Here is a 27,083-nt window from a genome sequence, read left to right on the forward strand (position 1 = left end):
GACATCGGAGTAGGTGAAGGCACCTTAGGCCTAGATGCAGTCGAGTTAGAAAATGTTGCAGAGATTCCACTGTTCTCTCTCTACGTCCTGATTTTCCGCCATCTGCAAGGTATTTCAAGAGACTCAAGCCTCAGGCTTCCCAAGAGGCAGTGTTGGGTGATTTGGGGGCTGTTTCTCTCCCATGCATAGCTGGGATCTTGAACAGTCCTCAGGGCCATTTTGAGTGCTCATTCTCCAGGCCCCACAGAGGGAGGCTTGGTCTTTAGCATTCTCTGACTGTGCTGGCACCACCAGGGAACTACGGTCTTCTCTTAATAGGCCAGTGTCTCAGAATACAACTGCCACGGAATGACACAAGGGGAGGAAGGAAAGGGGATTGCGGCAGGTGGGATGTACATCTTGAGAGCATTTGCAGAACGGGGGTGGGGTGGATAAAGGATTGGTAAATTCTATGAGCAAAATGGCTATGACCACATGGGTCTCCATCCAGGGTGAGTCTACTATTCCCTGCAGAGAAAACCCCAGTAAAGCTAGTGAATCCAGGACGAGGGCTGGTGTAGAGCCATTCCTTTCATTATTATTATTACTATTAAACCATAACTGTGTATATTGATGCATTTATAGGGTTCAGTGTACTGATTTGATATACAGTGTGAAATGCTTACATTAAACTGATTAACACATCCATCACAATTATATTCATTTCTTAATGGTTTTGAAATGTACCATTGCATCATGCACATTAGGTAAGGTCCCCCCAAATACCTTCCCTCCTCCCGCCCCCCCCAAACCCTTCTCTCTCCTCTTCCCTTCTACTTTCTGGACTATAGTTATGTTTTACCATTCATTTGAATGTGTAGGTGCTTATATATTGATTTCATAGTAGTATTGTGTACATTGGATACTTTTTTCCCCTGTTCTTGAGATACTTTGCTAAGAAGAATATGTAGAGCCATTCTTGATGTAAATGTCTGGAATAATGGGATCTTTGTCGTTCTTGCCTTCCCCACTGATCCCTGAGGCTTGGAAAACCTGACAGATCTTCCATAGGGGCTCAGGTGGGGATATTTTTAAGGTTCTTCAAACCCACTCCTTTCAATGACCTTTGCTCAAATCCTCCACACCCATGATTACTCCATCCTGAATGACTAGAAAGTGCCGTCCTCCTGGCTTTTTGTACTAACCTGAAAGTTTCCAACTCACCCACCCCTCAAGAAAAAGTTAGGAAGGAGCTATTAGATGATCCCATAAGTACAGCTTGTCCTCCTCATTGTAGAGTGTTCTTTGAACTTGAGAGGTAGGTGGCGGGATCAGGAAGTAGACGTGAACTCAGTGTCTGGCAGAGGTGAGAGCCTGCATGGGCATGGCCTGCATCAGGGGTCCTTTGCTTGGGAGCCGGCAACCCCCTGGGGGCTGCCTGCATCAGCACATTTGCTTACCAGGGTGCCTGGCACTCGCTGTGTTCACTGCTGGCAGGTCAAGTGTAGCGCGGTAGGAAATCAAGGGGTGGGGAATTTGGGGCAGGGCTGAGAAAAACTCAAATTTGTCAAAATCCTGTTCACCTCTTTAAAAAATGCATCAATTGGGCGGTGCCTGTTGTGGGGTCAAACCTGGCCCTGGCCAAACCTTGAAAAAAAAAAAAAAAGCATCAATATTGTCCCAGCAGGATGGTATTGGAGGTCACAATTTCTGTGTTAGCGACCTCCCTTTTGGCATTTCCATTAGTAGCCCTGTTTTAGGGGATTCCCATCTGCTCTGCAGATCAAATCTCCAAACAGTGTGTCACACATGCTACCATCTGAGGAGGGGCGAAAACCTACTAAGAATGTGACCTGGGGGAGCCCTGGGTGTAGTGAGTTCAGGCTGGGAGGAGAATTCATATCTACAAAGGCCTGTGCCCAGCTCCTGGTGCATATAAATACGAGTGCACACCTACCGTGTCTCCTCCAAAATAAGACCTACCCCAAAAATAAGCCCTAGCAGGATTTCTATGCCTTTGTTAAATATAAGCCCTACCCCGATAATAAGACCTAGTGATAGGCATGGCTATGCAGATAGCCATGCCTTGCATTTTGGTAAGGAGAGGAAGACATCCTCTGAAAATAAGCCCTAGTGTGTCTTCTTGAGAAAAAATAAATATAAGATGCGGGCGGCACCTGTTGCTCAAGGAGTAGAGCACCGGCCCTATATACTGGAGGTGGCGGGTTCGAACCTGACCCTGGCCCAAAACTGCAAAAAATAAATATAAGACAGTGTCTTATTTTCGGGGAAACATGGTACAGATGTGTGTATTAAAAGACACAGGTTGACATAGGGGCTCAGATGCCTGCAGCTTACAGGGAATCTGGGCTGGTGCGTAGGTGGCTGGGGAAGGCAAGGAGGTGTGTTTACTTGAGGTTGGTAAGAGTTGAATATTAACGACTTGGGCTCTGGAAATTATAACTTGCTAGAGACTCTGGCTCAAGCCCACAGATGTATTCATTGGTTAATTTTTTAATGTATTCATTTGTGTATTAATTTTTTAAATTAATGAATTATTTAATGTATTTGTGTATTAATTCTTTCGGTAAATAGTTATTGAATACCTATAGTGTATCTAGTACTGTATTAGGCTGGGAACACAGTGGTGAGCAAAGCAGAATCCCTGTCCACGTGGGTCTCATGCTTCCTGGGGATATAGGAGAAAGTGAACAAGCCACGTGAAGCATAAATACTGTTGTATCGGGAGCCTAGGATGTAGTCAAGCACATGTGAGGGGTTTCAACTTGGGGGCCTCCTGGAGGAGTGTCATCTAAGCTGGCATCTGAAGGAGAAGAAGTCAAGCCGGATGTTGGGGGAATGGGGGAGAAAAGGAACACAGGTGGATGTTCAGACAAGTTCATGAATCTGAAAACAGGAAGGGGAGGAGGGCTGAGATTGGATAGACAGACATTAAATGGTGACAGGTTCCTGAAACCATTTTAAGTAGTTATGCCTTTTTCTGGGGACAGTAAGGGGCCACTAAAGGGTTTCTTAATCAGGGGAGTGACATCTGATTAGCAGAAAAGTTACTCTGACTACACGGTTGTGACTACGTTGGAGGGTTTAAACTAAAGGCAGGTGGATTAGTTGGGAGGCTGCTGCCATCATCGAGGCAAGAAATTATGGTAGATTGAATAGTGTAGTTGTAATGGGGGTGGATTTAAAAAATACACACAAAGATACTGAAAGATGAAAGAAATTGGGTAACTCCCCTGTTATTAGAGGTGAGAGAGAGAGGAATGTGGGGCGATGCCCCCTTTTCTTCCTTGGGTAATTGGATGATGGTGGAGTTCTTTGCTGAAATGGGGAACAGAGGAGAGACAGCTTTGTCATTGTCACTGATGGGATAATGAACAGTTTGATGCCACCATAGCGAGGCACAGTGACATCCCAAGGTGGGGGCCAGGGACACCCAGGAGCCGTTTGGGTACATGGGGATGTCAGGAATTCAGAAGAGAACCCTCAGTGTGTATGTGACCGCTGAAGCCATCAAAGTGGGCGCGTTTACGTAACCAAAGTGTGTAGGATGAGAAGAGAGCCTGGAATAGACTCCAGAGGAGCCCCGACACATTCTGCCCTCCAGAACAATCTCAACCCGTGATGGAGAGTGAGGAGGAGCCCCTGGAAGAATAGTGGGGGAGACCAGGAGTGTGTGGCATCTTAGAAGCCAAAGGAAGAAGTTTCAAAAGGAAAAACTAGTCAGTTTTAAGTTCTGCTGTAAAGCTGCCTCAGAGGAAGACTAGAAAATGTCTGTTAGATTTAGGGATATGGGAGTCACTGGCTATGAGAGGCGAACACCTTTAGTCTTAGTGGACCAGTGTAAGCAGGAATGAGAGCACAGTGGGTGGAGGATTGCGTGAGCACTTGGGATCAGAGGCAGCAGGTGTAGGCAGCACTGGGAGTGGGGACAGGGTTCGTTAGACTGATCCAAGGGCAAGGTATGGCAGCTGGGTATAATGGAACGATGATGGACAGCAGAAATTGGCCAGGGGTCAGTGGGTAGCTGGACCAGAGGCCTTGAAGTGTGGACTAAATGAGAAAGAATGAAAGGAAAGGAATGCCAGGGAGGTGTTGGAAGATCAAAGAACCGTACAGGCCAGGCACGGTGGCTCACGCCTATAGCACTCTGGGAGGCCAAGGCGGGTGGATTGCTTGAGCTCCTGAGTTCGAGGCCAGCCTGAGCAAGAGTGAGACCCCGTCTCTACTAAAAATGAAAAACTGAGTCAAGAGGATCACTCGAGCCCAGGAATTTGAGGTTGCTGAGAGCTATGATGCCACGGCACTCTATCAAGGGCAACAAAGTGAGAATATTTCTCAAAAAACAAAATAAAACAAAACCGTACTGGTGGGAGTAACTGGATTAGAGAGCTTGAGATCTCAGTGAGAAGGAAGATTGAAATTAGCACTTGAGAGCAGTGATTTTCAACCAGGGTGTCGTGAAAGGATCTTAGGTGTGCTGCAAAAAATTTTAAAGATTAACTAAATTATTTTTGAAAGCAGTTCAAAGCACAGTAAGTATATTCATTTTACACTTTTTTTTTTTGATCAACATAATTTAGGTGTACTGTGGAAATTTAACTATAGGTTCAAGTGTGCCATGAGATAAAAATGGTTGAAAAACAACTGCTTTAGAGGTGTGGGTCTTTTTGGGGATGAAAGGCATGGAGTGTTCTCTCTCAGCACCCCCTGGAGGGGCCTCAGTACAGTTCACCCTGAGACCAGCCTGAGCAAGAGTAAGACCCCATCTCTACTGGCCAGTACGGTTCTTTGATCTTCCAACACCTCCCAATGCACCTGTCTTGGTCCATTTCGTGCTGCTGTACCAGAATACCGAGAGTGGGTGGTGATGTGTAAAGGACAGAAGTGCATTTCTTCACAGTTCTGGAGGCTGGGCAGTCCAAGATCAAGGCTCCACCATCTGGTGATGGCCGTCCTGCTTCATCATCTCATCACGGAAGGCAAGAGGGTGTGTGTGTGCGGGTAAACATGTCCTGTTATGAGGAACCCACTTCTGACAGAACGGCATTAATCCATGCATGAGGGCAGAGCCCCCACGACCCAACCATCTCTTATGATGTCCCCCTCCTAGCACCACTGTGCTGGGGATCAGAGTTCTAACACATTACCTTTTGGGGACACATCCAAACCCTATCGGTGCCTAAGTTAAAACACCATCGTCCACTGACTTGCACACCTGCATCTGACAAGCTTCCCGCAGCCCACTGGATCCATGTTCTCAACCATTCCCAATCCATTTCTCCATCCCCTACCGTGTGTCCCTGTGACAGACACTTTTCGTATATGATCTCAGATCCTCCCAGCGACCCTGCATGGTGGGTGTTTCAACTCTAACACAGATGGGGGACTATCACCCAGAGATAACAGGCAATTTCCATGTGATTATGTAGCTAGTGAGTAAATGGCAGGGCCGGAATCTGAAGCCACATTTGGTCCTGCTTCCCAGCCAGGCTCTGTGCTCTTTGCTCTCAGGCTGTAACCTTTCTTAGCATTGTACCCTGCACAGAATTGGAACCTAAGCCATGCAGGATGTGTGAATAAGTAACTGGGGGAGGAATGCTAATACTTTCCAACACTGTGGGAAAGTAAAGAGGGAAAATGAACACCACTGGAAGGAGGAAGGGAGGAACAGGAAGATTTGGCAATCAAGTGATGCTGGTGTAGGATAGGAGGGACAAAGAAAGGTGTCTCTCCTGATGACACCTGATGGCCAGGGTGCTGGGCAGCCTGCCCGCTGGTGTGAGAGTCAGTTTTAGGGTCTCCGTTTGATCTGGGGCCAACCTCAGGCTCCAGTTCCATCAGGGAGTGGCTGAGAAGCTCAGATGAGGGATTGAAAGGAGGTGTCTAGGAAATAAAACCCACACCGGAGGAAAGAGGAACCCCAAACCACTAAATGCCCTTAAATGTTGCATTTCCTGTTTAGTGTCAGCATCTGAGGCTGGGGTTTCTTTCCAGACCTTCCTTCAGAATGTCAAGGTGGGTGTCTTGAGCCTGCACGGGTGCAGGAGGGGAGGACCATGGTGCCCACCAGTCATCCGGGAGCACACACACCACCTAATGTGGCTTGATGCCCAGCCACGTGCCTGCCACACTCTCCATCTCCCTTCCCTGGAACAGAGTTAGCCACTCAGGAGGGCAGCCTACTTGGGAGGAGGCTAGTTCCAGATTTTAAGGTCACAGGAAGGGCTGGTGAACATGGTGACTTCTTAATTTTTCTCAACCATAATCAGATTTCTCTCCCACCCTCTCAGAATAGAAAGGCAAAAAAGGATAGTCTCCATCCTTCCAGGCTTTAAAAACTATTACTGCCAGGTATGGTGGCTCACACCTGTAATCCCAGCAGTTCGGGAAGTTGAGGCTGGAGGGTTGCTCGAGGCCAGAAGTTGGAGGTTACGGGGAGCTATGATCGTGCCACAGAATGCTTTGTTTTCTCAAAATAAAGAAAATTTTAAAAACTCAGACAATAAAAGCCATCATATGCGGCATGGAAACCCTCAGGCCTCCATGGCTGCCTCCCGTGCTTTCCCTGCTCAGTTGGCCTCCACATTTATCATCCTGTGGCCACCAGGCCCCCAGCCTGTCTCCTCCCAGTGTGGCTGCCGAGGAGGCCTGGCAAATCGACTGGACTCATGCAAGGATGGCAGTAGGGAGGATTCACGTGTTGTTTCAGGGGCAGGGCCATTCCTGAAGTCCGCAAGCACGTCCTGGGGCTCGGGAGGGCAGTGGCCCATCCTCCCCAGTGTTCCATATCAGGTGCCCCCCACGTGTGCACACTGTCTACCTCCTGGGCTCTACGTGCTGCAAGGACCATGTGTGGAGTAGGTAGGGGAGGGCGTTGAGCAGATGGGGTCCCTTAGGCCTGCAGGATCATAAAACCTCCCCTCTTTATTTCACAGATGAGTTGAAGTCCAGAGAGATCAAATTCATTTGTTTAGTCCTTCAATCCACCTGTTTGTCCTTCTCCCCATCCAATAAATATTCATTAAACACCTGTCGGGTCGCAGAGATCCCGAGGTGTCTAGGAGTGAGGGTGCTGCTCTCAAGCAGCTTTCATTCTGACAGGTAGGGAGGGATGCAGTTAAACTCAGACATAAAGTCGCTCCCTGAGTCTCCAGGGCTGAGGATGGAGGCTGGACCTCCCGCAGGACCCACGCTCCTGCTTCCCGGGAGGCTAAGAGTGCAGTGCTGTTGTTCACTGCAGATGGAAAAGTTAGAAGGAATAAAACTAGGACCTGGTCTAGATACTTCCAGCCAGCAGAAGGCTTGGAGGTGAACAGGTAGCTTTCAGACCAAGGATTCATTTTCTCTTTTTTAATTTTGGTAAAATATATCTAGCATCAAATTTGCCAATGTAACCATTTTTAAGAGTACAGTTCAGCAGCATTAACTACATTTGCTTTGCTGAATAACTGTCACCACCCTCCATCTCCAAAGCTCATTTCATCCTGTGAAACTGAAACTGTGTATTCCTTAAACACTAACTCCCCATTCCCTCCTCCTCTCAGCCCCCTAGACAAGGGATTATTCGCCTTCTTGTGCCATGGATGCTTTGGGCAGTCTGGTGAAGCCTCTGAATCTTTTTTCAGCATGATGTCTGGAAATGCATAAAGTAAAATACATGGGATTATGATGAAAACTTGAAATACAGATATCAAAATATTTTTTAAAAAGCCATTTGTCGTGTAACAATATGTGGGATTCTTTGTTATCCCATTAACTGCCAGGAGCAAGCTGCGGTTGAGTCACCATCATAGTTTTGCAGGCGTGGTTTGCATAAGCGATCTTTTGAGATAACCGCAACATTTCTAATGTAGTGTGAACATTTTTGCAGTATCCGTCGGTGACCAAGTAGTTACAAGTACCTCTGATACAACTGGTTGGTTGCTTATATTCCCAGCTGAAGGAAGGGAATTTCAGTTGGAGGCTGGCGGAAATAAAGATGTCATTTTTTTCCCCCTTCCAGTTTACCGACCTCCTGTATTCTATCCACGGACAGCTGGAGGCTCTGTGGACTCCAGGTTACGAAGCCCGGGCTAGACAAGAGTTTGCCCCTCTTTTATAGCTGGAGGGGCGGTGTGCATGGGGCTGGGGGCGTGCTGATGCGTGCAGGGCATCACGGGAGCCCAGCCAACGGGAAAGGTGCCCCCATCTCCCAGGCCGCCAGCCTGCTGTCAGAGGTGGGCGGGGCCAGTGCCCCCTAGAAGTGTGCCTTCTGGCAGCCTCCCCCGCCCCCTTCCACCCCCTTGTCCAAGGACTCAATGCAGAAGGGAGCCATATGGTCCTTTGTGGACACATTTTCCCTAGTACAGTATCTTCCTGGTGTGAATACAGGGCCCTGCGGGCGCCCTGGTGTCAGCTGTCCCTTTCCTCCCCCACCTCCCGCAGCCAACCCCCTCCCACACTCTGTAGCACATTGTGGGGGGCAAGCTAGCTGAGTCGGGGAGCCCTGCAGAGTTGGGGCGAGTGAGGAGTCTTTTCAGAACCACCCCCCCCACACACTCACACAGAAAACTGTTGAAGTGAAGTCAAATGTCTCAAAGTCAGATCCCTTTTTAGTATGAATTTGCTGTGTCTCATTCTGAGCACTAATTCCAATTTAATTGCAAGTGGCCTGAAGCCTCTTCAATAGGAGTAACAAATGGTTTGATTTTGTAAACTTCATCAGACTGCATTTTAAATGCGACACAGTAGCCCAACTCGAATGCCAATGAAGCACTGGAGTAGCTCTCTGTTTACTAATTATCCGTTTTTACTCCAAGCCACGCTGGCTGGCTTGTCTGATTAAATCGGATTTGTGGGATAGAGAACAGCTAGCGAGTTTTCTCTATAGTAAACGAGATTGAAACTATGGGCCGCCTGGCTGCACACTGTAAATTATATTTCCTTTTAAAGGGGACGTGTCTCTTTTATTTCTCCGTCATCCCTCCTGCATATTAAACTTCACCGTACAGAAATGGACCCGGTTGCTTCTAAGTCCACCTTCACACCCTCCACCTGCTAGCCAGCTCACTTTCGTACTTCCCATGGCCCTCTCTGAAGAACTGGAAAGGAAATTGGTGGCCATCCTATGCTCCCCTCCACCCTCCTGCTTCTTCCTCTTTATTTTGGGGTTGAGTTTTCATTACTTCATTTGTTTAAGTTTCAGGATTAATATGAAAGTACGTGTGATTAGATTACATTGTTCATGTTTGCGAGGTACAGTCTGAGTTGTAGTTGAGGTGGACCCAATGCTCCTCTACTGTACCCCTTAGGTGGGAGCTTACTGAACCTCCCATTATTCCATTATTTGAAAAGGTGCCTGTGATGACGTGGATTCCTAGAAACCACGCTGAGCTGGCTAAAAGAGTTCTAGCAACAGAATTTACTAAGATCTAACACAGACTGGGTTTTGTCCTTTCAGAGAGATGTGACCATGGGTGGTATGGGGCCAGGGTAGAAAGGTGGTGGGCATGAATTAGGGACGATAGTTTCAACAGTGAAAAAAAGAGAATCGATTTTTGAAAAATTAAATGCGTTCTTTTGATCCACCTGCCATGAGGTCTTTTCCTCTGAATAGAATAAAATAAGGATCATCTGGTTTCTACCTGTGGCCTGGCAGAGAAGGCTGAGGTACAGATACCCAAGAGATCGAGGAGGTTGATGGTTCAGCCCCTTTGACTGAAGCCCAGCTTAGGGTAGTTGGTGTGTCCTCTCCTGCTCCCTGGCTGGGTCTGGGGTCTGGCCTTGCTCTTGGGCTCACTGTACTGTTTATTCCTCTGTACCTCGGAAAGCATAGCAGTCTCTGCCCTGGGTCCTTCCTGCGCTGTGGGTGCACAGTAAGTGCATGAGGCCAGCACAAGGAACCCTGAATGAGGTGTAATCAGACTGTGCTTAAACTCTGCTGTGCTAAGACTTTAACCCCATGAGCTCCACCTGCCCCGCTCTTGGTCTCTATCTTTGTACTGGGAGCTTTTTTACATTTTAATTTGCTTTTGAATGTCCTGCAAAATTAACAGGATCCACACTTTCCCTTTTTTGGCCATTGTGTGTGGTACAGTGGGGAAGGCCTCACGGTGTCTGATAGCCTGGTTACCGTGGGAATGAATGGCTGCCACACTCTCAGGCCCACAGCCCTCCTTTTAATTGTTGACAGTAAAAAGCGTTTAAATGCTGCTTAATTTGTAATCATCTTCTGGGGTGGGGGGAAGAGAGGAGCCATTAAAATGTCAGTAAAATGAATACATCCTCTCTTTTTTTTGTTTTGTTTATTTATATGAGGTAGTTTTTTTCATTGCCCAGTGTTTGTGGGATATTTAAATGGCCCTGAAACAATCTGTATTTCATTTTATTTTGAATTTCTGTCTCGCCCAACCCCTGCTCCCCTGCCCACTCCTTTCTGTCTCTGGGCCTTTGTCTTGCTCTGTCTTCTCTCTGTCCCCTCCTCTATCTGGGTCTTTGCTCCCTCATCTCGGGAACATATTGGTGTTTGCTGGAAATTTTATGCAGATCCCAGCTGAGTTTTTTTGCCCCCCCCCCCAAAGATCCGACTCCTAGGCCCTCATTTCTCCCCAGGGGCCTCAAGATGACTTGGGGAATGCCTGAAACTAGAGAGAGTGGCTCTCTACAGAAAATCTCTTATACACTTGAATACAAAAGACGAAAGAGACCTGGGGATGATTTATTCTACAAATAAGGAAGCTGGGTCCCCCTCCAGGTGGAAGCTCCATACCCTCCATTAGTCTCTGGACATGGTGCCCAGAATGTAAGTGCTTACTATGTGCTGGGCACCATGCTAAGGAAGTGAAACCACCAGATTCAGAGAGTCTGGTTCCCTGGGGTTGCCCAGGGGTGTTTTTTTATCAAAGGGGGCATGAGAGAGAAAGCCCTAATGCCCCATTTCATCAGCCCATCTCCCCAGCACAGAGAGGCTTCTGGTACCCCCAGACTCAGCTCTTTGAGAATTATCTCTCTCCGTGTTTGGCCCATTCTAGGAGGCCCTGAGCAGCCAGCTGGTGGTCCTCAGAAAGAGGACCTGGCAGGTTTTCTCAAGTCTTGCTTTTGCCATCTACCTTAAAATCCTACCTCATAGGGATGTTTGAGAAAGGTTGGACCTAGGTTGGCACCTAGCAGGCAGCCAGTGCTAGCTCTTTGCCTTGCCTGTGACTGCCCCTCTGTCAGCCCTAGAATGTAGTTCCCAAAGAAGCCTAAAGAATCTCCTTAAGTAAGAGAAGGCTGTCGGGTCAGACTTGGAGAGACAGAGCCTGCAGTGCGTCTCAGTGGGAGGGGGCCCTGTTCAGTCTGCCAGCTCCCCTATAGTAGGCCTAGAATCATTGAATATTAGAGGCGAGAGAAACCCTGTAGGAATCATTGACTTCTCCTTTTGTTTTACCAGTGAGGAAACCGAGGCCCAGAGAGATCTAGGAACTTGCCCAAGAGTGCACAGTGAGTTAGTTGCTGAGCCAGGACTTGAGGACTGAAGACTCCAGGGCCTTCCACTCTTCCTTCCTCTTCAATCAGGAGTCTGTTGTGAAAAGCTACTGAAAAGGGAGGCCATGAGGAGGAGGCTGAGATGGTGGTGATCCTGGCCTGCCCTTGCCCACACCATCCTGACTTCTCACCACACACTTGGTGGGGGAGAGGGAGTTCTTTTCCCAGATGCCTCCAAGATCAGATGAGTTGGGGACCCAGGGACCCAGGTCCTCATGCAGCCTTGTTGAGGGGTGATAGGCAGAAAACCCGCCTATTACTGGGTTCTCTGACACCGGGCGTAGAATTGAGTGTAGCTGTGTGTTCGCTGGCTCCCTACCTGCCCCCAAGTGAAGAGAGCTGAGAGCCCTTGGGCTACAGGAAGCCGGTGGAGAAAGAGGAACCCATCTGGCCTCTGTGAGCTTTATTCCTATAGAACAAGCAGTGTGGGGGAGCTGAGGAAGATGGGTCTTCTCTGTACCCCAGGGGAAGAAGTTGGACACGAGGTCCTCAAGACCACTTGATGCCCACCCGTCCCACCCCATGGTTTGTCCTTCTCCTAGACACCTCTCTGCCAACCTGGGAAGTCTCTGGGAGAGGCTTCTGGATCTTATCTCTCTGGGCCGGGCCGGTGGCTCTGCAGAGCCGGGCTAGGTTAGGCTACTACAGGCTGCCCTTCTCTCAGGGCTGTTGAAGTTGGTCAGATTTTTCCATCATGGGCCAATTAGTTTCACAAATGGGGGCCCCCGTGGTGCCAGGGCACATTTGTTCCGGGCCTGCGCACTGGCCGGGTCCCATTGTCCTGCCTCCCACCCCCGTGCGGGCCCATTGTCCTCACCCCCAGCAGGGGCTGCTTACCGCTGATTTATCCAGGCAGGCGTCCTGCGGGCTCCAGGCTTCCCTGCCACAGCTGGCGGAGGTGCTTAAGGCCTCGAACCTCGTGACCTTTGCCCCAGTCCTGCTGTCATTTTGAAAGTTACAGAGCAGAGGGCTGCATACTTGTCCGGATTTACTTTCCACCCCAAACCACCCTACACACACACACACACATTCACTAACACTCCCTTTTCCTTTCTCCCTTACTCTTATGGTAGTTGTTTTAATTCATCCTAGAACGTCCTCTTGGGTTCAGTGACTGGGCAGGGAAGCTGAGAGGAAGAGGCTGCTGGTGCAGGTGGGAGGAACCAGCAGAGGCAGCTGGTCTCTGCTCACATGGTTGGAAGCTGCTGCTTCCCTGGATGGGGTTTTTAATCTCCGTGTTCATTAGTTGACCCTCTGATGCGAAGTTGGGAGGAATGGAGGACCATATCCCAGCGGGTGTGGTGCTGCCAGTTAACCAGGACTTGATTTGGCACCTTAGAATTAGTTTGCCCTTGGCTCCTTTGCTGCCAGAGGCCCCTGCACCTGAACTTGGAGGGGGTGGTAGCCAGGTAGCGAAGTGCAGACCTGGCCCCTTCTTAACTGTTCATTCTTTCCCCTGTAAACCTCCTTTCCTTTCCTTTCCACCCCTTTTCTCGTCTTCCTCGCACTCTGTCTCCCCTTCTTTGGCTCGTTTGTTGGACTGATTGACAAAATTAGTAAATCCATTCATGTTACTTTTATTGTGAAGGTCTCAATAAATCCCCTATGTCCAGGGCGCACCTTAATGAGCTAGTGAGCTGACAAATTTGTTTACTGTAGCTGGAGGTGCCGAGTAATGAAATGCACTTGCGTCTGCAGCTCACCGCTAAACAAATACACGGTTCTCCCAAGACCCAGCTCTGCTCGCTGCGGCTGCCCGAGGATGCAGCCACATTCCCCAAGAGACTGAAAGTTGTGTGTGTAGTTTGAAAAATGTAATTACTCACCCATCCTTCCATTCATTTCATAGTTTTAGAACAAATCTGAATCAGCTGCTCAGTCTCTTCCCCTTTGCTATTATTCATTGAGGACACTTCTGCTCCCTTCACTAATGACACGAAAACCATCATGTTCCCCCTTTCCCTTGTGGGAATGGAAGGTTGTATAGATGAACCGACGTCTTCCATGATTCTGAGATAGGACGGAAAGGAAAAACAGAGGTGGCCTAAAATTTGACAATGTTGAAATTGACAATAAGGGTTGAGATTTTTGGCTCTTGGTTTGGTTTGGGAAGAGGTAACTGAGTGACCCAGCAGCGAGTGAGTCTCTGCAGGAGAAACCACCCATGCTCCAGCTTGAAGCTAATTTAGTTTGAGGCACGCCTTCCGAGATGTTTTTTCAGCCTTTTTACCCCTGCTGGGAGAGAGGGCGCAGTTAGGAAAGGGGATGGTGGGGCTGGTCTCCCACCTGGTGGCACTTGACATTCCCAGGGGTCAGTGGGCTGACACATCCTTAAGCTGGGCTGACAGGGCCTAGAAGGCTGGGAGCACGGGGCTCATCCCAAATGATCCTTATCTGTGCTCAAGAGGAAAAACCGCAGGGAATTAAAAAGGGAGGGGTTCTTTTCCAGTAGATGCCTTGAAAATAAGCCACACCCTAGATGACAGAAGGGAGATGGCCAGGGCTGGGCTTTGCTCCTTTCTGTCTGTTCCAACTCTTCTCCCACCACCAGCCTTCTCCATTCTGGATGATGCAGACAGAGTGTCCGTGCTTTGGGTGTGAGTCAGCCCGTGCTCTCGGCCTGTGCCTCTCCTATTCTTCCATGGACCTTCTCACCTACCTTCTTCAGACCTGGGGGAAAGGGAGAAGGGGACAGGGAATTTGGAAACGTGGCCGTTTAAGAGATGCTTTGGGTTTCTGATTACGAGGGCTACCCATGGCTGGAGATGGTGTCCTAAAAAAGAGCGGTCTCCCCCAGGACGTCAGAGGGAGCAGAAGGACAGAACTGGGGGCCTTGGGGTGGGGTGGTGGCGGGTGGGGGATATGTCTAGTTTTAAATCAGGGTTTTCGTACCCGCCTCAGTTTGATATTTCTTTCTGTGAGTACCCGGGGTAGCAGGGGACGCTGCTCTTTGTTGGGTGAGGCTGGGTGGGTTTGGACGTGAGCAGCCCACCCGTGGTCCATGTGCACAGGCGGCAGCCCCAGCCCGCTTACCAAAAAAAGCCGGAGTATATTTAGATCCCTCCACTCCTTTGATTAAGAAACTGCTTATAGCGGGAGATAATAAGAGCCTTGCTCCAAGAAGGTGTAGCACCTGAACGTCTTCTCCAGCTGTGTGCCCCTCTGATCCGGCTCCTTCCTTTCTATTAAAGAGCTAATTGGTATGGAAATGGCACAGGTGTAAACATGAAGGTTTTTGTATCTCATAATTTCAGACCCTATCATCACCTGGGTGAAATAAATACCCTAGCTCGATGTCACCCCGCCTGCCTCCTGTTCCACCCTGGCCTGGCTTTCTCCCTTTTTTTTTTTTTTTTTTTTTTTGCTAAAATTAAACTTGTTTTAAATTGGCAGTCTTTGAGTTGTACATGCCCTGCATACCCGAACTGGCTGCACTGCTGTTGGGGGTTGGTGAGTCACCTCCGAAGAGAGAGTTGATGCAAATGTGGCCCCAGGTATCTGCAGGGACGCTGCCCACATAGCCTAGAATTATACTCCTAGTGCGTCTTCGCCACGTGCATCCCTCCTCCTCGTTCAGATTCCCTTTGAGCAGATGCTTTGGGAGTCCAGGGAGCTTCTCCTCCATTCAGAAGAGCAGATAGGTGCTAATTCTTTGATGTGAGAAATTATATTCTTGGGCCAAGGCTGATTTACATATCTGATTTATATTAGAATCTACAGATTGGTAGATAATAATACGTTTGTAGGATTTACACACTCAAGAGCCTTTGTCAGTGGCTTCCTAACCGTGCTGAGGAGCTGGTATTGGAACGGGCAGGTTGGTTATGAATTCCGTTTCCTAGATGAAGACGCTGAGGTCTGGGACAGCAGCTGCTTCACCCAGGATCGCAGATCTAAGGAGGACTGGGGGATTCAGAATGGGGGTCTTCTGTTCCACGGTATGGTGTGGTAAAAATGGTCTTCCTATGATCTTGGTCTGCTTCTGAGCAGCAGAGTTTCGAATGTGGAGGGGGAGCTAAGGGTCCTGTCCAGCCCACCAGATGGACACAAGAGGGCCCAGTGAGATCTGCAGCTTGGGTCACTTGGCATTTCCAATTTCCAAGGAGAATCTTGGATGCTCTCAGCAGCGGCTTCATTTGTGAACTTTGGTCTGACCTCTCCCCAGACCGAGCCGTCTGTCTGTACCATGGCTCCCTGTGCCTCCCTGCTACGTTGGGATCATCCCACAGCCCCTTGTTTATCTTTTAATGCAACATGCAGTTTTGGAGTGCCTGCTCTGTGCCAGGCCCTGTGCTGTGTGGTGGGGGACAGAACTAATAGGACAGTTTCTGCTTTGGAGGCCTACAACCTAACAGGCAGAGCTGAATGTCAAAAATTAATGCAATAAAGGGTTTTATATGCTGCAAAAGTCAGAGCTCCGAGGAAGATGGCATTCTTGGCACTGAGTCCTAAGTGGTGTAACTCATCCAAGATACCTTCCCTAGGACCAGCTTCTTAGAAGCAGCCGGAGTCGATAAAACAACTTAGGCTTGTTAAAGTGCAGGACTGCCGTGATTCATGATTGTTCTCTGCACGAGATGCCTAGCAGAGAAGGAAACGGAGGCTGAAATCCAGCCCTCTTTTTTTCTCACCAAAAATGTATGCCCAGGTGAGAGTCTGTTGTCTGCCCAGAGGAAGAGACATGATTTTATGATTCAGACAAAGGCATGGGCTCTGTGATCACTTGATGGTTATAGAGCTTCCTCACGTGGGTATCTCATTGGATGTTCACAACAGCCACAAGCACTATGGCAAATGGGAGGTAAACTCGGATCCAGAGAAGTTAAATGATTATTTGCTCAGGGTCACAAGGAAGTGGGTGGCAGAGCCAGGACCCCGTGCTTTTTTTTCCCCTTGCGTCAAGTTGACCATATGATTTCTGAAGGTCTTGTTCACCTGGTTGGAGCTCCTCTTTTCTCCCCAGCGGTACCAAGCCTGATGTCTGTACATAGTGGAGGATGGAACTCAGGCGTAGAAGGGAACAGAATGTTCCAGCGCTGCTGGGCCCCCTTGCCCTCCCGCACATCTCACAGCAGCTAATGAATTGCTAATACAATTTTCTAGATAATTTTATTTCCATAGTCCCACATTTTAATGTGTTTCCAAAAGCTAGCGTTTATTTGCTTAATCTCCCAGTGTAATAGAATCTGCCCTGACTCATCATACATGCCAACAATCAGCTAGGCAGAAATGGCAGCAAATTGTTTAATAACTCAAATCTAGTCTCTAGATTTTTAACTTACATGCACCAATAGCTTTCCTTGTGTCTCATCTCCTCCTCCCCCCCCTTTCCTCTTTTTTTTTTTTTTTTTTTTAATACTTTTCCATCATCACGAGTGTTGGTCTCTAAGCAGAAGAATGGGCTAAGTGGATGGAGAACCTCAGAGCCCCTGTTCTTCCCGTGTGAGCTGTGGTTGGTGGATAAGTGGCCAGGGCGAGCCCCTACACCGGTGACATGTCCTGGGAAGGGGAGATGGACCATTGTAGGAGCATCAGCACATAGAACTTTAAACCTGCCGGCCAAGTTCAGAGCAGGCCATCTGGAAACACTCTTCCCATTGTAGCTCAAGCACCCGTCCTAATGTCCTGCCTCCCCAGGATTTTGCTTCTCCATCTGACCCCCTGTCTTTACAGTCTCTGCTCTTGTCTGGTCTCCACCCGTCTCTGGTAATAGCACAAAAGCCAGATGCCCTCTCCTGCTTCCTGCCACTTGGCCACCACTGCTCATGCCCAGAGGCATTGCCTTCAAATCCACGGTGGATCGTGCCACTAACAACCTGTTTTAGACCAGGCTGCTGTAACCGATTACCTGCGTCTAGGTGGCTTAGAAACATTGATTTCTCACAGTTTTGGGGGCAGGAGATCTGAGCTCAGGGTGCCAGCATGGTGCTGACTTCTCACTGTGTCCTCCCATGGTAGAAAGGGCCAGTTAGCTCTCTGGGGACTCTTTCTATAAGGACACTAAACCTATTCACGAGGGTGCTTATGCTCATGGCCCACCTCCTAATCCTGACACACTGGGGCTTAGAATTCCTTTTTTTTGAGACAGAGGCCCAAGCTGTCCCCCTGGGTAGAGTGCCCTGGCATCACAGCTCATAGCAACCTCCAACTCCTGGGCTCAAGTGAATCTCCTGCCTCAGCCTCCCAAGTAGCTGGGACCACAGGCACCTGCCACAATGCCTGGCTATTTTTTGGTTGCAGCCATCATTGTTGTTTGGCGGGCCTGGGCTGGATTCGAACCTGCCAGCTCAGGTATATGTGGCTGGCACCTTAGCCACTTGAGCCACAGGTGCCGAGCCCTTAGAATTTCACAATAGGAGTTGTGGGCAGACGTTAGGACCCTAGCCACCTGCATCCCCTTGGTGGCACTGCATTGCCTGCAGAATGCAGTTCAGTCTGTCCTACCTGGGAGCCAGCCCAGGGCCTATCCCTTTCCCTACCTGCTCTGAAATTCGCCTTCAGTGTCTCCTTAGCCTACACCTGTGCCCCACCTTCCAGTCCTCGCTTCTCAGATATGCTTTATTTCTCAAAGCCCAGCTCAGAATCTTCTCTGGAGCCCTTTGGGTGCTGTCTTACCCTCTGGATGGTTGTTGACTGGTCGGCATCCCCGATGAGTGCGGGAGCCAGTCTCCTGGTCACTTAGCACAATGCTGCACTTGGTGTAGGTTCAGCAAGTCAGGGGAATGGACATGAAGTGGGTTCAGGCCATCCTCAGACGGGGGCAGCAAAATAGGGCAGCCTCGAGGGGCCTTGGGAAGAGCAAGAAGGCAGACTACTGTAGGGTCCTACCAGGGATGCCATTCATGTCCCCTCTGACCTGAGTTCCCTCCATGCTGGGGGTCTCTGAGGATGGGTAAGGGGAAGTCTTGGCTTGTACGGGGCACGGCTTGCCTGGGAAGCTGGCTCCATCTTACTGATTTGAGGCAGCTGTTTGAACACCTGGCCTAATCAGGGCTCTCATGGGGGTGGGTGTTAAGGGCAGAGAGGAGACCAGCACTGTGGGCCTCAGGTTGAGGCAGCAGGGCCTGCCGAGCACATAGCATGTTACAGATGGACTCCACTCCTGTGCACGTGGGCCCAGTGGGCTGGACCTCAAGGGACTCCCTGTCATCTCTGGGTGCTGCCTCTGCCGGGGCAGACCACATTCCCAGCAGGGAGGAAGGTTTCAGAGAGCTGTGCCTCGTAACCTGGCCCAGCTGCCTGTCCATTCCCCTGGCCCAGGGTTCTCACACCATTGCTGGATGCATCAGCACTCTGTACAGTCCCAACCGGGCCCCTACTAGGGGATGCCCAGATAGGCAGGTGTCTGGCCTGGAGGGAAATTGGGCCCAACCTCATGGTTTCTGAAATCAAATCAAGTTATTTCCAGATTTAAACTTTGCCTCTAAGTGTGCAACTTTAGGCAGTTTATTTAATCTGTTTTCCCATTTGCAAAAGGAGGTTAAGAGTGTCTGCCTTTTAGGGTCGGAAGTTTTAGATGAGAGGACAAGATCAATGAAGCACCTAGCACCAGGCCTGTATTTGCTCCATTCACCGTTCCCGACTGCAGGTGGGATGGGCGCGGCTCCAGGGGCCTGACCTTAGTATCTGCAAATGGAGTAGTGGGAGGTGAGGGGCAGAGGAGTGGAGGAAAAGAGAGGCAGGCCTTACCTTCCCACTGGTCCATCCCAAAGCTGGCCATGAATAGGTCTGAGGTGGCGAGGACCAGACCACGGACTACTCCCTTGCTGTCTGTACCAGTGGGCTGAGAAGGCAGTGAGACCATCATGACTTCCCTTCTCTTCACCCCCACCTTCCACCAGAAGTTCCCTGACTCCAAACCAAGCGGCCCACGGCTTCCAGCAGCCATATCTATCACCCTCCCTGCACTTTGGAGTAGGTTGACGGGTAGTAGGCCCACCCACCTTCCCTTCTTGCACACACAAGAGATGTTCCCAGATGCCCTCACAGAGAAACCAGCAGATGAGCCTAGGGCAGGTGTCCTTAAACTATGGCCCGCGGGCCACATGCGGCCTGCCAAGGACATTTATCTGGCCCACGGGGTGTTTTTGCCGCTGCTGCCTGTCCTGCTTAGCAGCCGACTCGTCCTGGGGCCCACAGTTCGGCCCACCAATGGTGTGAGGGCTGGTGAACTGGCCACCCTGTTTAAAAAGTTTGAGGACCCCTTGTCTAGGGAAACAGTCCACAGTGGTGGGCAGGGAGCTGCCAGTGAGGACTCAGATGACAGGTGAGAGCCTTCTGCATGGGGTGCTACAGCCAGCAAAGCTGTGGCTCTAGAGCGGCCTTGGCAGTGGACAGGTAACAAACACAGCAGCCTGCACTTGTGGGGTCCTGGGGGAATCTGTGCTACTGGTCAGCACTGGAAACAGTCAGACAGAATCAAATGAAAACTGATGTCACTGGCCAGCTTAAAATTCTTTGACTGTTGCTTATTGGGCATGGGATGAAACCTACAGCTTTTGACATGGTTTTGAAGACTCCACATGACCTGGCCCCTGCCTGCCTTCCTCTTTGCCTCCCCAGCCATACAACGTCATTCCCATGTGATCCCCCATCTGCCGAATTTCTTTACAGCCCAGGGTGTTCACAGACACTGTTCTATCTTCAATGATGAAAGCAGAGACTTTTGTAGGTTCTTCCATGGTTCTGTTGCCCAGGGCCAAAAGGACAGTCCTACTTTGTAGAAAGTACCAAGTGATACTTGGTGAGTGAAGGGGTCCTTAAGATTCAAGCTATAGCAAATGGAGAAGTGGTTTAAAAAAGCAGGATCTATAGTTAGCTTTGGGAAAGGATTAAAATCCAGACTGCCTAGGCATGAATCCTAGCTCTGCCACTTAGGAATTCTGTGGGACTTTGGATGAGTTATTTAATCTTTCCATGCCTCAGTTTCCTCATCTGAAGGATGAGGATAGTAGAACCTGCCTTTGTAGATTGGTATCATTATTATTAGACAATACCTGGCACTCTTTGTCTCTGTTACTGTTACTCCTTGCAGGGTCCGGCTGGGCTCCCCACCTCAGTGACCTGCACCTGACACGTGCCTTTCGTCCCCTGCTTCTCTTAATAGCTTCTGGCGCACTTGCACTCTTACACTTGCCCTTGAGATGTGTTGTAATGTCTTCCTCCCACTAGACTTCAGGTTCCGAAGAGGATTCTGTCCACCGAGGGATCACCTGCTGGGTGCTGTATCAGCTTTGCATAGCCAAGGCCCTCTCGAGATTTGCCCCCCATGTGGGAGTTCGGAGGTGTCAGTCTGAAGCTGGCTTTTGTTCTAGATGAGCAAAGACTCGGCCTTGGGATTCCGCCCTCCTGAGGCTGCCCTCTCCTGTCTCCCGCAGGCACAGACATGGCTGTCTTCTGTCTGCTGTGTGGGAAGCGGTTCCAGGCGCAGAGTGCGCTCCAGCAGCACATGGAGGTCCACGCGGGCGTGCGCAGCTACATCTGCAGCGAGTGCAACCGCACCTTCCCCAGCCACACGGCCCTCAAGCGCCACCTGCGCTCACACACAGGTAGGCCAGTGGGGTGATGGCGGACGGGGTCTCTGGGAGCCAATGTCTGATGTACCTCCAAAGACAGAAAGTGGAGGTGCCAGGCAGAGTCAGCCCTCAGCTCACCTCTGCTCAAGGGGTAGACATCTGGGGCTTCCTGCCCTGCAGGTCCATGTAGACAGTTCTTCTCCCCAGCCCCTCCTGTGACCTGTTGGCTCGAAATCTTTCTATGCCCGGTATAGAGTGTGCTCATTCAGAATGCAGATTCTAGGGTCTCATCCTCAGAAGGTTTGGTTCCTTGAGTCTGGGATGGGATTCAAATGGCAGCATTATTAATAAGTATTCTGATGCGGGTGGACCCAGAAGGCATTTTGAGAAAAACTGACCTGCCTGGTCTCTTGCTGTGTGTGCCCCATCCCTCCCGTCCACACACATTCCTGAGTCAGCTGCGGGCTTTCCAGGGCATGTTGAAGAGGAGGTTCTCCTTTCTCCGTAGTAGAAGGCCTCCACTGGGGCCTTGAACTTGTTTAGGGAAGACAGTGAGGGTATTCAAACTGAGGGCCATGAAACAACCCTGCTCAGCCAGTTCCAGAGCATGGGCTGAGTGAGGGGTTAGGAGTTAAGGTGGCTTGGCCAGGGGCCCAGGTCCTGGCCACTCCCTGCCGCCATCCTCTAGGTTTGGGGATGACACTTGGTCCCTGAGGGCCAGAGGCATGTTTCCTTAAAACAGGCCCTGGGCGTTCCCCTAGTAAGAGAATAGATGACTTAAATTCCTTCATTTCTCTGAGACAGAATTGCGGCTCTTTGGAGTGTTCTAGGGTAAAGGAATGCCCGTGTTCCTGAGTCTGCTTGTGTGTGTCCTGTGCCCTGTTGACAGGGGCCAGGTCTTGCCGTGGGTGTGAAATAGTGTGTGTGCGTGCATCTGCTGGAGAGCGTGAAAAGTTGGAAAGCCGCTTTGTGCCTCAGAGAGGCATGGAAGGCCCGCTCTCTCTGCCCATTCTTGAGTCTTATTGCAGCTCAGGCACTGAGTGGAAGGCCAGGCCTTATACAAGTGTAAGGGAGGGCTGAGCTGGCCTGTCTGCCAGCAGTGGGCTTCTTCCCCAATGAGCCAGCCTGGTCTCTCTCTTCCAGATGCCATTCTGCCCAGGCAGCACCTTAGCACCACCAGATTTGCTCAAAACTGCTTGAAACTACTGGGATGGGACAGGGGGAGGTCCCAGAGGGTGGAGTCAGATCAATTTGCTTTATGTGATAGGAACATTCCCAACCCTGTGAAATCCGCCCTGACACACCCTGATCTCCCTGTGCTACTTTCTAAGACTCAGATATCTAAATGTCACATGCCCTTGTGTCAGTCATGGCTCAGCTCTGTGAGGAGGGACTATTTCCAGAGTTTGAGAGAAGCCCTTGCTTATTATAGGAAACGTGGAACACACTCACAACCCATGCACACAGACACCCATGGGTTTCGCACCAGCGAGGTGCTGTGCACACAAGCCGGATACAGGCTGTGCACCCCCCACACAATGGCTCATTAATATTCTGTGTTCTTGGCCCGTCTGCTGCTGGGCCGGGCGTTTAGCATCGGCAGCTGCGTTTGGTAGGTTAGTCCAGCCGTGCTCTTGGCATTGATGGATCCCTGCTTCACACGGCTCATCATATAATAAACTCTCAGCTGTGCTGATGGGAGGGGCTTGGAGGGAGGGGCCTGAGGAACCGAAGAGATGGGGCCCGGTGGGGATGACAACAGCGAGGACAAGGACACCAGGCTTGGCCAGAGCCAGAGAAACCGCCAAGTAAGGACAGACTGGGGGCTGAGGGGGTCACAGGTGCACTGTGCAGGCCGGAGGGGGCTCTAATTAGTCTCGTTTGTCCTGCACTTAATGTCAAGCTCATTAAAGAGGCTACAGAGTTAATCAACATACCACAAATTGGATTTTGAGTTCTGCAGCCAGTTTTGTGTACATTATGGCAACACTGACACGATTAACCCTCAGGGGTTCAGGCCAGGTGGTCGCCATGCTTCAGAATCTGGGTGAGGATTGTGCGTGCGTGTGTGTGTGTGTGTGTGTGTGTGTGTGTGTGTTGGTGACTTTCTTTTTTCTTTCTTCTAAATTCTTTTTATTTCTTTCCCTGGGCAGACTCAGGAGATTTCTCTTTTAAACTCATTTATTATGTGATCCACTTTCTAATTAAATTCATAAAAATCTGATCAAACAAACCCCTCTGTCTTAACCCTTTGTTTTTTAAACTCTCAGGGCCCTCCTCTGGAGGTGAAAGGTACAGGCGGCACCCCCTCCCCATCTCACCGCCTTCCCCTCCCGGCTGGGTGGCTGCCGATGTACGTTTTAATTACTGGCTCCGGCTGAAAGTCTCACGTGGCCCTTGCTTTATTTATTTATTTATATCTTAATGAGGATACTGAATCTTTGATTAAAGTCGTAATCGTTGCCGATCTGGTGAGGAGGGGGAGCTGGATGTCATACTAGACAGGGCCCTGTACAAGCACAGACGCACACAGAGAGAGTGGCATCCAGGCACAGGCACACACAGACTGACCCATGCTCCGTCACACACACAGCTAATTAGTACCTGGGTCTGCCTGGGCCTCCACTCCCCCTGGCTTTGATGGGGCTGGGTCGCCAGGCAGTCCCCATAGCTCAGGCTGAGAACTCTAGGACTCAGTCTATCCCCAAATCTGCACGGACAGGACTCACCGGCCATGCTTCTGAGCTAGGATTGTGCCTCCTAAATTGGGGTGTACTGGTGTTAAGGGAGGACTCGGCTCTCTGAGCTTCTCCAGCCGGATTCCCCAGTGGAGGTCCTGTCCCCCCACCCCCACACCTTTAATGTTTCTTGCAAATCTTCCACCCACAAGGAAGTCATCCAGTGAACACACCCCAGCACACCACTTCCCCACAGAGCCTTAAAAACCCTTCAAAGCCATCAGAAGAGGTAAGAATTTATGTGGGGACAGGGGCCTGCCTTCAGGGCAGGGGGAGGTTTGGTTAGCAGCCCGAGGAGGAGAGAAAGCAGAGAGAGTAAAATATCATTTTAAAGAGGAAGAGAAGGCGCAGGCATGTGAGTCTATAACGAGAAGGACAATTTATGCCCAGGCACGAGCGCAGTTTGACATGGGGATAATGAAAAAACGTAGGTCATTGTGGATGACTTAAACCTTCAGCAGCTGAAGAAAATGTATGAAATGCAGAGGGCATTACACGGTTGGCAGCCCCGCACATCTGCAGAGGGGCGAGTGAAATACAGTGGGCCATTCTTTACCATAAACTGTGGTTGTTGGAGATGCAGCCCAGAGAAATTGTAATTACAGTGACAAGACGAATCAGCGATATTTAAATATTCATGAACAAAGTCTGGGGTGATCAATCTATCTTTATTGTCTGCGCCTTCACTCCTGTAATAAATAAGTAGCTGGAGCCCTCACCTTTCATCCCCCAAGCTCCCCACTATGGGTACAGAAGGCGAGATGGTTCATCCATACACCCCAACCTCTCCCGGTTGGGGATTTAAGAACAGATACCCCAAGAGGATGCTGACGGGCCTAGACTCCAGACCAGGAAAAGTTGATTCTCCGCAAACATCATATACCCAGCGTTTCCCACGTGTCTTTCTGGGCCATCACTGCCACGCGCTGAGGCTTCCAGGTGGATGGGCTTCCTCCTTACCTTGAGTTGCTTTCTCTCTATGGCTCTGTCGGGCCTGCTGGTAAATATAGTAACAGTGTGTCCCCCTAGCAATCTGGTCTGTGGATCCAGACCTCAGCTTGAATCCCAGCTCAACTTTTTACTCACTGACCTTGGAGATGATGTTGAAGCATCTGTACGCTTTTCATTTTCCGCATCTGTGAAATGAAAGTAATATCTTTCTTTCAGAGTGTCACCATGATCATGTGATGTGCTGACCAGTCACAGCACACTTTCCCGTGAGCCCCGACCAGCCCCCTTGGCAGCCGTACCAATAGTTCAGCAGAGGAGTGAGCGCTCGGCAAATGTGGGCCACCTTGATGTGAGAGTGCCATAAAAAGAACAGAATGGGCTCGGCGCCTATAGCTCAACCGGCTAAGGCGCCAGCCACGTACACCTAAGGTGGCGGGTTCGAATCCCCAGCCCGGACCCGCCAAACAACAATGACGGCTGCAACCAAAAAATAGCCGGGCGTTGTGGCGGGCGCCTGTGGTCCCAGCTACTTGGGAGGTGGAGGCAGGAGACTCGCTTGAGCCCAGGAGTTGGAGGTTGCTGTGAGCTGTAATGCCACGGCACTCTACCCAGGGGGACAGCTTGAGGCTCTGTCTCAAAAAAAAAAAAAAAGAACAGAATGCTAGATGTTTCTTCACTTTGGGGGACAGAGGAAAGAACTGTAACCCATTCCACCTGGGGGACTAAAGGGAAGCTTTCAAACAGGGGTGATGTTTGAGCTGGGCTTTGACGGGTGATTAGGAGTTCAACAGGGAGAAAAAGAGAAAATCAGGCAGAGGAGACAGTTGTATTAAAATTATGGAGGAAAGAAAGAAAGAGTAGACGGTATTTAAGGGACAATGAGAAGTTCCACCAATTGGAAAGGTTTTTTTTTTGGAAGGCAGGGAAGTCAGGCTGGAGCAACTTTTACCCTTGACTTAGAGGAGGGGAAGAAGAGGCAGTTTGAGAAGCGAGAGCGTCAAGTCTCAAGCCCCCAGGCTCCTCTGTTCTGGGTTCTGCTGATCATTGCTGAACCACATGGGCCCTCCTTTCCCTGGACTGGCCTTTGCCCTACAGATGACTGCTGGGCCTCAGTGAAGTGTGGACATGTGTGAACACTCCCTGCTCATGCTGTGGGGACCTGCAGAGGCTGTGGGTCCTTAATTCGTCTTTGCAGGTGGTGAATACAGGCAGTCTCATCCTCCAGAAGCACTGAAGGTGCCCTTCCATCCCCGGAAGAGGAGGCAGGGAGAGGTGAAGGCCTGATGCAGCCCCTTGTCTCCACAGGTGATCACCCATACGAGTGTGAGTTCTGTGGCAGCTGCTTCCGGGATGAGAGCACACTCAAGAGCCACAAGCGCATCCACACGGGCGAGAAGCCCTACGAGTGCAATGGCTGCGGCAAGAAGTTCAGCCTCAAGCACCAGCTGGAGACGCACTATAGGGTGCACACAGGTACTGAAGGCCAGGAGGGCACCTGAGCAGGCTCTGGGACCGGGGAGGGGTGGGGAGCAGGTGGTCTTGCAGAGGAGCCAAAGTGAGGATGATCCGAGGCTGAACCAACGAGCAGAAGAGGTTCAATTAAGACCCGAGAGTCCCCACCTGCTTCTCAAGGCCAAGGCCAAGGCAGACACTGCTGACCAGTCACAGCACACTTTCCTCTGAGCCCAGACCAGCCCTCCTGGCAGCTGTACCAATAGTTCAGAGAAGAAGTAGAAGTTGATAGCTATCTGTGAGTTCTGAATTAGGGCTAAGTTGGCCTGATGGGCTGAAGGTGAAGGTCAGGATGGGTATTTGTTACTAGAGGGTCAGAGTAAGAGTCAAGATGCCTTGAATTAGATGATGGCAATGGCTGGGAAATTATAAACTTAGATGGAGTGGGTTCTGAGATGAGAGCCAGTGTGTTTGATTAACTCCATGTATGTATAACTTTTACCATCTCAAAGGGCCTTCACGTCATTTTTTTTAATATAAAAGAAATGAGCAGCTGTTTTTCCTGGGTTCTGAAGACAGGACAAGTGGAAAGGACTTCCAGAATTTTCCATGTTGGGGGCATTAGAGTCTTGGACCTGTTTGGGAAACCTGATTTGGCACATTTTTTTTCCCCCAGCTTGAAGTTCAGGGACATCTCCGGGGTTACTTAAAATTGGCCACTGTAGGAGTGGCCAGTTACCATCGAGAAATGCTGCTAATCGGGGCTTTTTGGAGAGCCAGTTAAACATCTATCACCAGCAGGCTGCTGGGGAGGGGGACGTAGATATTCAGAGGACCTCAGCTGCTGGGGAGGGGGACGTAGATAGTCAGAGGACCTCAGCTGCTGGGGAGGGGGACGTAGATAGTCAGAGGACCTCAGCTG

The 27,083-nt window shown here is 50.1% G+C and overlaps 1 protein-coding gene across 6 annotated transcripts in view; it reads left to right on the top strand.

Moving 5' to 3' along the window:
* ZBTB16 (zinc finger and BTB domain containing 16) overlaps positions 1 to 27,083 on the top strand; it is a 192,728-nt gene that overhangs the window by 160,167 nt on the left and 5,478 nt on the right. For all 6 annotated transcript variants that reach the window (XM_003794759.3, XM_012808162.2, XM_023516053.1 and 3 more), the window contains exons 5-6: positions 20,883 to 21,053; positions 26,015 to 26,182. In XM_003794759.3, the coding sequence (XP_003794807.1) occupies positions 20,883 to 21,053; positions 26,015 to 26,182 (339 nt within the window). The remainder of the gene's footprint in view (positions 1 to 20,882; positions 21,054 to 26,014; positions 26,183 to 27,083) is intronic.

This window comes from Otolemur garnettii, unplaced genomic scaffold (assembly GCF_000181295.1).
Source record: "Otolemur garnettii isolate 467f Iridium unplaced genomic scaffold, OtoGar3 scaffold00086, whole genome shotgun sequence".
Taxonomy (NCBI): Eukaryota; Metazoa; Chordata; class Mammalia; order Primates; family Galagidae; genus Otolemur; species Otolemur garnettii.